This window comes from Hydractinia symbiolongicarpus, chromosome 12 (genome assembly GCF_029227915.1).
Source record: "Hydractinia symbiolongicarpus strain clone_291-10 chromosome 12, HSymV2.1, whole genome shotgun sequence".
Classification (NCBI taxonomy): Eukaryota; Metazoa; Cnidaria; class Hydrozoa; order Anthoathecata; family Hydractiniidae; genus Hydractinia; species Hydractinia symbiolongicarpus.
The window spans coordinates 19,078,727-19,093,533 of record NC_079886.1 but is presented as its reverse complement, the minus strand read 5'-3'; the positions used below and the strand labels follow the sequence as shown (position 1 = coordinate 19,093,533).

The following is a 14,807-nucleotide window of genomic DNA, read 5'->3' as shown; positions in this document are numbered from 1 at the left end:
AAATAAAGTATTAAATAGTCACTAGGGTATATAATAGGGGGGTATATAAAACAAGTATTCACAGTATCTGAAACTAAATCAATTTATTATCTTTCTATTACTCTCCGATATAATTATCTCTTAAAAAGGACAATGTATTGTTTTAGCTCAGTCAACAACAAAAAATATTTAAATGATTTAAACATCTCACACAAAGTTGAAAACATCACATTTCGTAAGAGAGGGTGTTACTTACGAAATAATGGCTATCGAGGTAGGTTTGGATGAGATCAAAAGAACTTCATTTTGGAGAGCAGTCGCTGCTGAGTTTGTTGGATGCATCTTTTTCTTACTTTGTGTAACATCAGTTGCTTTAAGTTGGGGAAATTCACCAGTATCGGTTTCATCAAACAATGTTGAAATTGGAATAGGAATCGGGTTGTCTATCGCCTCGCTCGCTCAAGCATTTGGTCATGTTAGTGGAGGACATTTAAATCCTGCTGTGTCACTTGGTATGATTGTTGGAGGAAGAATCTCCATCATAAAAGGCTTACTTTACATCGTGGCTCAATGTATTGGAGGTAAGTGCATTTCAAAACATATAAAAACAGAGGTAGTATAAAGTATGAGGTGTCAACGATGCTCCTTGAAACTATCTCTTGTTAACACGCTTTACATCCTTGCCATTTAAAAGCCATGAGGACATGTCAACTGCTCAACTGAAGGTACAAAAAACGATTCACATAGTTAAGCTACTTTCATTGGAGAAACTTTCGCAATAGATACTTTCGCGAATTCGCGATTTTTCGCCATTTTCGCGAAAATATGCGAGTTTCTTCATTCGTGAAACTTTATCTCGCGAAAGTTTCCCAATTTTTTCATTCGCAAAAGTTTATCCAGTAAGCTATTTTATCATTTTTCACCAAAAACGCACAAAATTTATAACATTTTCAATTATGCTAAGAATTTTGAAGTTTTTTCTAACTGAAAAATTCTTGTCCGCGAAAGTTTATCTCGCAAAATTTGCGGGTTTGTTCATTCGCGAAAGTTTATCCAAAAAATTTCGCGAATTTTTTCTCGCGAAAGTTTCTCCAATTAAAGTAGTATTTCCATCCTAGGAACTACATGTTTTAACTGCTAGACTTCAATACCACACTCGACAGCTTACCTACAGCTTAGTTTGAGAATAAAATATTTAAATGTAGCTCTTGTGCGTGCGAAAAATATTCCCAACTTGTTTACCCAATGCCGTGATTGAGACTTGTTATTAACGACGCAAATTAGTAAAGAATTTCACCGATAATGATCTTTATAAACCCTATTACCTGTTTCTAATTAGTACGCGCTAATGATTTTTTCAGCTGTTGTCACAGTTACTAATCTCACTTTTGAATCAGCCTCGGTACCATGTTTTTAATATGATGATAGAACAAATCTTTATAACGTTATTAAAAATACGTCATGCACGAGGTTTTTAAGCGTAAATATATATACTTCTTACGGGATCTGGGAATTGACATAAATTATGTAATTTCATGTCAGACTGATAAAAAAGGTACCGATAATTTCCCAATACACAAAATTTGTGCGGTCTGTTTTATAAGATCTTATCTCTAAAAATTGCTAAAGAACTAATGAATTAATTACGGAAGAGATATAACTTTGATAACTTGATAACTCTTCAAACTTTTTAGTTATTCATATTAAACGTTGCTCAGGCCAGGTTGTATGATAGGGGTCGAGAAAAGTGTCGGGGACAAAGGTTCGATAATATGTCATAAATATCTGACAATAACTTGGACTAAATGTCTGTCAGTAAAGCAATACCTTGGATCTATTATTTAGTGTATGTATTTGGTAAACGCCCTTTGGCGTAAACTATATTAGTATCAAATGGCGTTAAGTAATCTGACTTAAAACGTAAGAATCCACAATTAAACAACTTCAGTAAATAAAAATAATTTAGCTAAGCAAAATTATAAATGTGCACCCCCTGGCAATTTTTTAATACGATATTTGAGGTCCAAAACTAACACAAACAAATTTTGTTTCCGCAGAATTAAATTTTTCTGCCAAAGTTTAAATGATAGTCTCCGAGACTCCTATTATTTCTGTTTCTTACGGGATCAGCAATTTAATCAGCAAAGCGATTGACCCAGGCGAAAGGTCGTTAGTTCCATCCTCACTGGAATGTCTGAGTAGGAATATCCTAAAACAACTAAAATTAAAATTATGGAAATCAAAATGGATATTAGTGAGTCTATGGTTACAAAAATAAAACAAAACAGAAATAAAAATCATCCCCTTAGGGAGAAAAAAAACAACCCTAGCACAGGTTCACTCTCCCTTTATATTAGGTCCATGAATATGGTATTTTTAATTTTGGAACATTTCTGAAATCATGTTTCCTTGCAAACCGTGTCTAATAAGTTGAAGACATAGATAAATAGATGTCCAGATTTTATATCGCTCCCCTGTATTGTTCTAACTCAGACAAAATCTCGAGAGATATACCTTGTTTATTATTTCCAGGAGGGGCCATGTCTTAGATGGGAAGTCCTGGAGTATTTAATGCTCATTTTAAGCTACGCAAACATAGTTAGGGTCTGCGCTTTACCAGATAATCTCCATGAACATCCAATGGTCCACACAGTGTGTCATCTTCCAAATTTCGCTCAACCAAAAGCTATGGTAACATTCACTCGCCCATATTGGATCGCCGCCAAGGGGAAACGAACCCCGATCTCCTGTACAACGTGCTGAAGTTATAAACACTAAACTAAGGCGCCATAAATTTATAAACTCAATTAAAAATTTAGTCTGTAACCATCCGTAAAAGATAGATGAAATGAGAATAATCTGCTAATTTCTAATATCAATTTTGCTTCTGCGTTATGACAGTTTTAAATATTTGGGGCTGAATTAAATGTTCTCCCATGGCTTCTAATCCTATTTTCTGTACTGTCAAATCTGTCACAGGCCAATTCTGTGTTGGAAATTTTTAGGAATTTTATGGGACGAACTGAAATACAAAATTAGTTGAAAGACGCGCGAATTTTTTTTCTAAATTTTTAATTGTGGTATTTATGGTAGAATTCTGTTTGTGACTTCAATATCGACTATGACGGAAAAATGGAGAAAACATGATTTGACATGTTATTTATGTGTGCAGTTATAAAGAAATATTAACAAAATAAAATAGTTAGGTTTATCTTTTTTTAGGAATTGTAGGCTCTGCTTTAACCTACGCATGTACACCATATAAATGGCAAGATTCACTTGGTGTTACAAGTTTACATGCAGATGTTAAAGTCGGACAAGGATTTGGCATGGAACTGCTCTTCACTTTCTTGCTCGTATTTTTTGTGTTCTCCATCACTGATCCGAAAAAGAAAGTTGAAGCTTATGGAACAACATTGGGTATTGGCGTTGTTATCTGGGTATGCCATGTGTGCTTGGTAGGTATCTATATAATTTGAACAAAGTTTCCCTGCGTCATGGTATTCTGTTTTAAACCATTCCAGTTGTATAGAGGTAAAAAATGTGTTACTAAAAGTCTGTATTATAGATATTTGGATATTGAGCTGCAATCCAAGATATTTTTATCTTACAAGTGTTTTCACAAGCATAATTTTTTGATTTAGATTCCGTTCACTGGATGTGGAATAAATCCCGCACGTTCATTCGGGCCAGCTGTAGTCATGGATTCATGGAAAGATCATTGGGTTTGTTGTTTATTTTTGTCTTTTTGTTCTTGCTGTTCTTTTTTTTCTATAAAAATATATGATTAACGAATTTGCACAATGCTTAGTACACCCTCTTCAACATGACCTTGCCACATATAAAATGACATATAACCTGTAAAAACAACATAAATATATCATTAATAAGTACAAACTTTTTCAAATTGATACTAAAGACTAGGGGCAAATCGACGCCACTTTTTATATAGATACCATTGCATTGCCTTTTGATGACTTTGTATTGTTCTTACAGGTTATATGTCAATTTATTACCCCACTGTTGAGTATTTTTAAGTATTTACGTTCATTCGAACGTCGGAAAATTTGATTGGTTTTTTTTCACGTGACCAGTCTATATGACAAAAAACAAAACAGGAAAGTTAATTTAAAGTGATAGAAAAATGTCAATTACTCCTTGTTTTCGTCTGGTAGACGATAGTTTTATTTGACGATTTAAATGAAATAGACGAATTCATAGCAGGACAATAGTCAAAAGCTACAAAATATTGTAATACGTGTGCAGCAAACACTTTTGTTAAGTATTGTCGAAGCATTCAAGAATATAGACCACCTCATCTCATACCACCAGAAGAACTGAACACACACAAGAGAATTTTTAAGTTCTAAATAACACGGGCTTACAGGCAGAAAGGTGGCTAATCATTCGGTAAGAAAAATATTGATTGGAAAGCTTTTGGATGCAAATGTCCCCGAAGTTTATGTAGCTCAACACAATGGTCACAAAATTTACAAATCGGCTAGTACCACTCACCGTTAAAAAATGTCAAAAATCTTGAGCTCAAATAATAACCAACTTGACGTACATAACCAATCGACAGCTCTTAATACTTCCAGTTCCACGCAGTCTTCATCAACCCTCTCTTCATTTTTTTCCGGAGGAAATTTTAACAATTGTACATTTAATTTTATTACGAACACTCCACCAGCGAAACGACAAGGAATTGAATTTTAAAACTGTTTTGAAATATTCTATTGTTAAGAGTTATTTTGTATAGTTTATTTTTGAACGAGTTGTGGATCGAATGTCTGTGTACGTTCGAAATATAAGGAAAGTTGCGTGGTTTCCACCTAGGCCTTGTTTTTGGTAAAGACCCCTGGACTCTAAAACCTTTTTTTTCATTTAATGGTTATGAAATAATCAGTGGGTAATAAATGACTTATTGACCGTTTAGCCGGTCTATACGGGAAAATATAGACCGAAGTCATGACGCCATGGACCGAACGCAGTGAGGGCCATGCGAGTGACAGAGGTCTACATTTTCCCATGAAGACAGGCTAATAATTATTATTAACCGAGGAAAACGAAAGCATGAAACTCTAGTATTGAATCTAAAAATTGTCTTTTTGTTTCTTTTCTGTTTCTTTTTATCGAGCACTCTTTTAGTAAACAAAGTGAAAGTAGAAGAATAAAATCTAGTGTATATATTTTAGATTTACTGGGCTGGGCCGATGCTTGGTGGTGTTCTTGCCGCACTTGCATATACGTTCATCTTTTTCAAAGAGGATAAAAACGACACAGCATACGTTGCTACAGATGTACCGCTAAAAAGAAACTCTTCTGCTTAAAAAATGTATCTCTTTGTAACATTATTTTATTATTATTTTCTTTAATATTTTTTTTTAGGTAGTGAAGTGAAAATGTTTTACATGTTTTTTGAATTTTTTGATTGCTCACTTATTATGTCTCGGTAATTTTAATTCTCCGTAGATCTCATAAAACCTGATGCCGTGCAAAATAACGGAATTGATTCTTCTAATTATATTTAACCTACAGCTAATACAGGACGTACTTAAGCAGAGGATGTGTCTTTATTTATTCCAGGGGGTTAAAATTTCTCAGATCTTCCTGTTGCATTGCATGGTGATGCCTAGTATTATAGTAAACCCACCCCTCCTCTCCTCCTATAAAAGAAAAAAAGAAGAAAAAGCTTGGGTGCTTGCAATAACGCTGTGTTTAGTTGATTTATTAACAGTTTATTTATAAAAAATAGTATATATCTTTATACCTTCAACGTTTAGTTTTTTTTTAATTATGTATGACAAAATTTTAAAAAAGTGCTCATCAGAAAGATAAATACTTATATCCACGGGTTCGCCCGTCCTTTTTATACCGCACTGCGTGCGTCTTGCTCCTCGCGCAGCAAAGCTACCATTTTGCGTGACAGACCGACAGACAGACAGACAGACAGACAGACAGACAGACAGACAGACAGACAGACAGACAGACAGACAGACAGACAGACAGACAGACAGACAGACAGACAGACAGACAGACAGACAGACAGACAGACAGACAGACAGACAGACAGACAGACAGACAGACAGACAGACAGACAGGCAGACAGACAAACAGACAGACAGACAGACAGACAGACAGACAGACAGACAGACAGACAGACAGACAGACAGACAGACAGACAGACAGACAGACAGACAGACAGACAGACAGACAGACAGACAGACAGACAGACAGACAGACAGACAGACAGACAGACAGACAGATAATAAGACTTCACAATAGTGGCACCAAAACGTGCCTTAAAGGAAGAAAACGATATTGCTGATTTAAGAAAGATAAAATATTTTTTATTGGTACTGTTATTTCGTTGTTAAATAATTTGCATTTTTTCGTAAAAATGAATCCAAAACTATAGCAGTTATATTGTAGAATCTAGAAATATGTGATTGCTATCCTCAGGTATGCAGCTCAAGTAGTTAAAAATGGTAGGAGCAAGAAGAAGACTGTAGTAATCTTATCACCAACCCCCCAAAATTTTCACTATTTAATCAAGTATGCATTCCATTCCAAATGAATAGAAAAAATTTAATAAGTTTAGAAATGCAAAAGTGTCTTTAGAGTGCAGGAGCAGCGCCACCCACTTTTTGCTAAGTAATAATTTTTTATTTTCTGCCAATAAGTGTCTCTATCCTCCAACCAGAGAATCTGCAGGCTATCTCACTAAGTAATGCGATTTACGTGTTTTAGGACTCTAAAATTGCGTTTTGCCCCTGGACCCCAGCTGTTTCGGCAACTTGCTTCCCTCGTTGATTTTCACTTAAAACTTAAACTCTCATACTATGGCTCAGCCCCCCTCCCCATCCCCCCTTCCACTGGAGTTTCATCAAATAAAGTGAACAACCAAAAATGTTTTTCTATTATATGTTATTTTTTTCTGTTCTGTGTTGATTTGGTGTACAGAATAATATCAGACGTTAACGGTCAAATAAGATTGAGTTTGTATCTAATACATTGTACAACCCTTTGGTTCCCTTCTTTTCTGGAAATGTCTCCTTACCGACATTCTTTTCTGATGATCTTTTCGAGTTTTTCATTACTAACAGGGGAGATATAAACAAAAGTTGTGATTAATTTCAAATTCCGTAACAAAACATATTTTCTGTTTACGGCAGCAATTTTAATCTGAATGAGCACCTTTTCTCTTGAGCGAAAAAATAATTACCATTTACGTCTAACTCGAGAGAGAAAAATTCGTCAGATTTTTGCGCTCGAGCATAAAATGCAGTCGTATGGAAACCTACCTTTAGGAAGATAGAAATAGTGATCTTATTTTATTTGAATTAGAGATATGGTGTAGTGGTAGCGCATTCGGCTTGTAATTATAAGGTTTCAGGTTCGAGTCCCCACTCCGGCGCACTTTAAATGTAGTGTTGTCGGCCCATCTGGTGCCATCTACTGACCGCTAATCGGCTTGTATGGCAGGCAAGCAAGTTAGAGCAACTTTATGCGTATCTCTAGCGGAACATAGTTACAATCAGAGGGGAGGAAGAGCCAACCATTAGAATGGAATCCCCAATGACGTTAAAACTACCCGTTACCTACTTACTTACTTACTTACTCACTTACTTTTTTTGTTATTGTAATTTTTCTTGTTTTGTTATTGTAAAGATTTTCAGTTCCCGCGCATAATTATTCGAAATTTGGAATACGGCACATTGATTTTACATTTAATGCGTCTTCTCAAAAGACGTAAATAAATATGGCACACTTTTGGAAGCAAATAAAGTTTTCCGACTTAGAATATACTGAAATCGAGGGGAAATAACATCTTCTTCATGGAAAGTTCTCTCCCCTTGTTAAACAAACAGAACTACCAGGAGAAGCTAAAAAAAACATTGTGTGCATATATTCTCTCGTTAATTTATATACATTTGTGAGTGGAGAAATTTGATTTTCCCTTGCTTTTATATTTTCAAGTAAAGAGACAACTGTTGTAAACTTGACTTAATTCAATAAACAAAAGCAAAAGTTGATAGAAAAAAAAAACAGAATAAAAATTGATATGCTATCGTGTCATCTCGCACGCATTCAAAATGTGTCAAAATATTTTTTAAAGTAAATCTTTTAAGAAAATGCAAACGATCTAGCCAATCATCTTGTAGTGAAAATCTCTTTAATAATAGCCGTATTCCGTCTGTCTGTTCGTGCGTCTGTTTGTCCTTCTGTCACGGAAACACGAAATGCGATATATAAGGGACGGGCGACCCCGTGGATTTTTCCACGGGTTAATGACTATCTATATTATAATGCCCGTATACGTATGTCCATCCGTTTGTCTGTCACGCAAAATGGTAGCTTAGCTGCGACAGGCGAACCCGTGGATTTTTCCACGGGCTAACAAATACTCTATATTATAATACCCGTATACGTCTGTCTGTCTGTCTGTCACGCAAAATGGTAGCTTAGCTGCGCAAGTAGCGAGACGCACGTGATGCGTTATAAAAAGGACGTGCCAACCCGTGAATTTTTCCACGGGCTAACGACTACTTTTATATATTAAGACCTGATGCCAGACATACATAAAACTAAATACAAAATTATAGCTGCTTGTAGAATCTAGAAATATGTGATTGCATATCCTTTAGCTGCAGCTAGTAGCTAAAAATGGCAGGGGTAAGAGTAAGACTGCCGTAGTCTTATCACCAAGCCCCTAACCCTTCTATAAAAGGTTAGCAAGGAGATACGGATGTCGTGCGATTTAATTATTTTTATTTAAAAGAGATGTAGTTCATAGTTTCCGTTTTAGTTTCCGTTTAGGTATGTGTTAAAAGATTTTTCATGTCGTTGTTAAGGAAGTTGTTCCATATTTTAGGCCCTCTATTAGTAATAGAGAACTTAGCGATTGTTTAGTTACTTCTGGGTTGAAAGAAGCTGTTACGTGAGAATCAGAAAGAATGCTTATGCTGTATCTTCCAAAACATTGTTTTGGAAGATACAACATAAGCAACATCGGATGTTGCTTATGTTGTATCTTCCAAAACAATGTTTTGGAAGATACAACATAAGCAACATCCGATAGAACTCTTGCAGTTTTTAATTTTTCAGGAAATGTCTCTGCTGTAAGGAAACATTGAATATAGAATGTAATGGAACTTGCAGAGCTTTTTTTAGTTTTGATAGAATACTGTTATATCGTTGGTCGACATAGGTTAGACCGATAATATACTTCCCGCAGCAGGATTAAGGTTTCAACCTTAAAAATATAGACGGATCTACTAGAGAGTTGAGAACATTAGAGAAACGGGATTATTTTTTCATAGCATGAGAATCAAGATATTAGAGAAACCGGATTATTTTTCACAGCGTGAGAATCAGGATATTAGAGAAACCGGATTATTTTTTCACAGCGTGAGAATCAGAGTATTATTATTTTCAACGAAAGAAATTCAGTAAATTATCACAGATGTGCGATATGTAAAAATATATAAAAAGACATGTAGGCTTTTGCACAAATCTGTTCTGTAAAATAACAACTTTTGATTGAAATTCTAACATGTATACCTTCGAAATTGATGTAAGATCATACTCGCACTGTCACGTAGCAGCAATATTGGAAAATGAAGGCATAGTATAAACTCAATCGAAATATACCAGAACTTTATTCTCTCGCAGTCTTGCTTTCACGAAAGGTGCCAGCAAGGGCGCGATATTTCAAGCTGTTTCTTGTTCACTTTTGACGCTCCACAAATCAAAAATTTGAAAAGAAAAAAACTTTATAAACTATTTATTTTTTGTTATTTAATAACGAAAACTTCACGAAACAGGAACTTTCAAGATCAAATCAATGTCTTATAATTTCTTCTGTCGTTACAGACAATAGTATGATCTAGTGTTTAAGCGGAACCCATTTTTAACTCGGTGTCTCGGCTTTAGTTTATTTTTCGAAAATTTGCATCACTTTCCGGAAAGATAATTTAACATTAAGAAAATTGGTTTCGCTCAATCCATGCGCGTAGTTTTGATAAACATTAACGGTCAAAAACTTGCCTAAAGTGGTAAAACTGCTATTTGGCTTGTTGTTGGTGTCAAAAATGTCATATTTTCCTAATAGCATCCATAAAATCACAAACCCAAGAAACAGAAATAATAATAATATGTCAAAAATAAGAAGAAAAGAAAGACAAAGTCTATTTTGTAGTCAGTACTCTAGCGAGCACAGTGTCAGTAAAATAAGTTCGTTTCCTGTTAAATTATTTTGGATTCGTAGTTAATCGCATATTTCTGGGAAGTTCATTACCTACCACTGGCATGTTCATAGAATGTGTGCGGATCAACTGATTTGATTTTGCATCCATTATTGATAACTACTCATTGTGCATGGGCGTTTAATCGAGGTGGACGCTTAAAAAAACTAGGCGCTTATAAATTTTTCTCAATTTTGTACAAAATAAAGACAACGGTAATCTTCTTTTTTTTTTCTTTTTACTGAAAAGTAAAACTGAATAAAAGATGTAACAAAATGAAGTTTTTTAGTCCTTCTTGTTTTTTTAGATTTGCTTTCTCAAGATAGTTAACGCCCTTTTATCAGGTGAGCGCTTATTCGAGGGAGGAGAGCCTAACAAGTGTTGGGCGCTTATTGAACTTTGAGGAAATTACCTGGGCAGTTATTCGAGGCGGGCGCTTAAAAAATGTTGGGCGCTTAATCGGATCATTAAGGTAACTGTTGTCATAAAAAATTTGAAAACACAAATAGACGTGAATTGCTTTATATCTTTAATCACAAAAATGAAAATGCGTCCTAAAAATTTATCATCTTCAATTCGCAAAATTTAATTCACACAAGAAAAAAAATTCATTTTTTTACTTTTTGTCTTTTTATCGATCCCTCCGATCAATGACGTAAGAAATTAATCATAAACGTTCTCACCTTCGTTTCCAGGGATTTGTGCTTTTTTATATCAGAAATCCTTTGGAACGAGGGTGAAAGGTTCGTTAATGCATCACCATACCAATGTAATTTTATCAATAGAATTGTTACAAAATTCTTTCTTAATGTTTAATTACTGTAATTATCTCGAATTGGTGTTTTTGTGAAATGCCAGTGCCAATGCTTATTCAGTGCGAACGCGCACCTAAGTCGTAATGACTATCACGTTAGGATTGGATGAAATCAAATCAATTTCATTTTGGAGAGCAGTCGCTGCTGAGTTTGTTGGATGCATCTTTTTCTTACTTTGTGTAACATCAGTTGCTTTAAGTTGGGGAAATTCACCAGTATCGGTTTCATCAAACAATGTTGAAATTGGAATAGGAATAGGGTTGTCTATCGCCTCGCTCGCTCAAGCATTTGGTCATGTTAGTGGAGGACATTTAAATCCTGCTGTGTCACTTGGTATGATTGTTGGAGGAAGAATCTCCATCATAAAAGGCTTACTTTACATCGTGGCTCAATGTGTTGGAGGTAAGTGCATTGTCCTTCGCACATAAATCAATCTTTTTAGTTGAAACCTAAGTTTACAAAAAAACCCTCAGAAAGAAGCTTTATCATAGCCATGAAACTCAATAAACGCTTCTGGTCTGAAAAAGGTTTAGCAACTGGCAAACTGGATAATAGTATGATTATGCACAAAGAAATCTATTTTGTGATACATGGTTTAAAGTCACGCCATTTCTATTATGCTAACAGAGATCGTAGCTACGTGTCTCTTCGTAACTCACCTGACCCCTTATTTAGCTCATGTAAGAAAAAGTTTTTTATCTGTGGTCATGTTCCTATGGAAACACAATTACGTGATTATTTTGAACGTAAAATGTCATAACAATTTAATTACACATTCTATTGTAAGAATTACTGATTACAAATTGACATTTAGAAATACTTCTTTTCCGTCTTTTAATTAAATTTCATGTTTCTCTGGAAGAGAGTGAATGTAACACAACCTCATTTCCAGGGACATCTTTCACTTTTTGATATAGCAGGAAATTGCGCGAAGAAGATGGGCCGATATCCTATTTTTAATTCAGACTATTTAGAATAAGTGCTAGGGCGGGGGCGGGGGCGGGGGCGGGGGCTGGGCGTTACCACAAACGTTGTATATCCTTAGCAAACCTATATTCTACAAATAAATATAGCATCAAAGATATTTTACAAGTGTAATTTTGTAAAATATATAAGATCAGGTTTTTTTTCTACGATACGGTTTCTTCATTTTCTGATGATTCGGTTTTGATGAATACGATACAAGGTTTTTTTCCCTTGATTTAACCACTTCACTACAGAAAGATGCAAAAAAGATGGGGCGATATCTTCGATATCAAAAATCGAAAAAAGACCCTGGAAAGGAAAGATAAAAAAATCGTGATGTTAATGAGGTTTTACATGTGTATAAAAGCGTTCGTTTGTTCTTTCCTTTGTTTCCTCCTACTAAAATTTGACACAGATCATTTAACATGAACTACGCATATGAGAACAACAGAAATTCCGAAAATGCAGGATTGTAAATTAACTGGGTAGAAATTCATTTTTTTCTTTCTGACCGGTAAAGAACACGGTATCGTTTAGCTTGTCCTATTATCAATTCAGACTACTTCAAAAAATTGCTAGGGCGAGGATGGGCGTTGTCCATCATAATGCAATGGTAGAAAAAGCAGAGATTTAGTTGAGCTTTCATTTTTCTAGGAATTGCAGGATCTGCTCTAACCTACGCATGTACACCTTACAAATGGCAAGATTCACTTGGTGTTACAAGTTTACATAAAGATGTTAAAGTCGGACAAGGATTTGGCATGGAACTGCTCTTCACTTTCTTGCTCGTATTTTTTGTGTTCTCCATAACTGATCCGAAAAAGAAAGTAGAAGCATATGGAACAACATTGGGTATTGGTGTTGTTATTTGGGTATGCCATGTGTGCTTGGTACGTATATTTCTATTTTTCACAATCTTACTTGCCATCCTGGGAAATTTTGAGAGATTGTATTTTAAAACATCCTTCTTTGAGGTATATTAACAATACAGAAAGCATATCCATGTAAAAAAAAGGAAATGAACGGACCTTTAGAGGGAGGAGAGTGGGGTGATGGGGAAATATGCAACCTCGTTCCATGGCGTTTTTCCTTGTAAAAAGTTGTGACCACTCCGTAGTAACGGCTCAAGGGACCCTGGGGCCAAGGTTGAAAAAAATTTTAATTCTAAACCCGCTTATATTGTTATTATACAAGCGTTCTTTTTATTATAATTCCCAAATTCTAACAAGGCTGGTCATTATTTATTTTGATTTCTCCATTGTACAATAACCTATTGTCTTTAATCTGAAATGCCAGCCTGTATTCTTTTAAAGCATATTCTTATAAAAGAAAAATGTGGCAATGAAATTATGATCTTTCATTGCAATTTTTTCCGATACAACTTTTTCAGATCCCGTTTACTGGATGCGGCATAAATCCGGCGCGTTCTTTTGGACCAGCGGTTGTCATGAATATATGGGATGATCATTGGGTAAGAATTCGATTTTGCTGAAACAAAGTCATCAACAAGCTGAGTTTTTTTTGGATGAAAGGTTTCTGTTCGCATGAGATTAACATTCTTTGCTATATATTTTAGATATACTGGGCTGGTCCTATGCTTGGAGGTGTATTAGCTGCAATAACGTACAATTTTCTCTTCTACGCTAAAGAACAACGATACGAAGTTTCGGATATCAACATGAAAGAAAAAACGAGTGCATAAAAAGAATGTTACTACCATAACATGCACTTCAAAATAATCCTAACACGTGTTTATTTACCTCCTCTTTTTTGCATCTTTGAAGGAAGGTGAATCAAATGAATATTGTATATAATACTTTTCTCACTCAAAAAAAAAAAATTTATATAATTTTGTTATTTAATAACCTTGTTCCCAGCGCATGTTGTCTCTTTTTTATACAGAAGATACAGGATGCTTTGGCAACAGGTTGGTTATTTAACTTAAAGTTGAATTAGCTAGTTGTTACCTAAATTAGTTGTTTAAAATAAAAACAAGACGTATGATATACGCAAACAACCTCGCGAATAAAGTTTACAAAAAGCTGTCTATCAAATTAGGATTTTTGTTACGAAGTTAGACACGACATATTTTACTATTCAGATACGCAATAATATTTGTTACACACTTATTTTTCAAAATTGATTTGTGAGACCTTCCTGAACGGAAAATTCCTCGAACTTTTAATTTTCGATGGGTCCGTCTTGGGTGAACCGACTGACAGGAAAAAGAAAGGCCACAAACCCACAAACCCCAAAATTTGCGAAATTCATAAATTCAGTTAATTCTGCCTACATTCACTTTTAAAAAGTTTGGTGGAAACACCTTTATTTACTAGTTAGTTAAACAAGTGTTTTGAACACTTGTCTATCTTTTTAAAAAAGAAAAAAGAAAAAAAAAGTAAAAATAGTTACCAAGATGAGATTCGAACACACGACGACTCCCGTGTCGGTGCTCAGAGAGGCAAAAATTTCCATTCTTGTAGGACACATTTGCGTTTTAATACAAGCTCACGAGCTTGTAATTATAGAAACACGAGTTTTAAATTTTCCATAAAAAAAGAACATAATAAGAACTGCTTTCATAATCGAGAATACGCTGAACAAGAATTTTGCTACAAAATGGAAACATTCCAGAATACTTCTTTTAATACTTTCAAGCTAACGGTTCCTTGTGGTCGTGTAGAACTCTGTTAGCAACAACAACAAAAAAAGTTTGAGAAAAACTACATAAATGAGAAGAAAATAACGCTGAACTCTAAAGTGTTCCCCTTATTATTAAGATAAACGGTACACGCGTATG

The 14,807-nt window shown here is 34.9% G+C and overlaps 2 protein-coding genes across 2 annotated transcripts; both read left to right on the top strand.

The window, feature by feature from the left end:
* The first annotated feature begins 130 nt into the window (after positions 1-130).
* Positions 131-5,834, top strand: LOC130621945 (aquaporin-4-like). Its single transcript, XM_057437315.1, has 4 exons — positions 131-560; positions 3,202-3,437; positions 3,624-3,704; positions 5,175-5,834. The coding sequence occupies exons 1-4, from the start codon at positions 242-244 to the stop codon at positions 5,307-5,309; spliced, it is 771 nt and encodes a 256-aa protein (XP_057293298.1). The 5' UTR covers positions 131-241; the 3' UTR covers positions 5,310-5,834.
* Positions 5,835-10,142: 4,308 nt separating this feature from the next.
* Positions 10,143-13,993, top strand: LOC130621944 (aquaporin-4-like). Its single transcript, XM_057437314.1, has 4 exons — positions 10,143-11,443; positions 12,662-12,897; positions 13,398-13,478; positions 13,584-13,993. The coding sequence occupies exons 1-4, from the start codon at positions 11,125-11,127 to the stop codon at positions 13,707-13,709; spliced, it is 762 nt and encodes a 253-aa protein (XP_057293297.1). The 5' UTR covers positions 10,143-11,124; the 3' UTR covers positions 13,710-13,993.
* Positions 13,994-14,807: the final 814 nt, after the last annotated feature.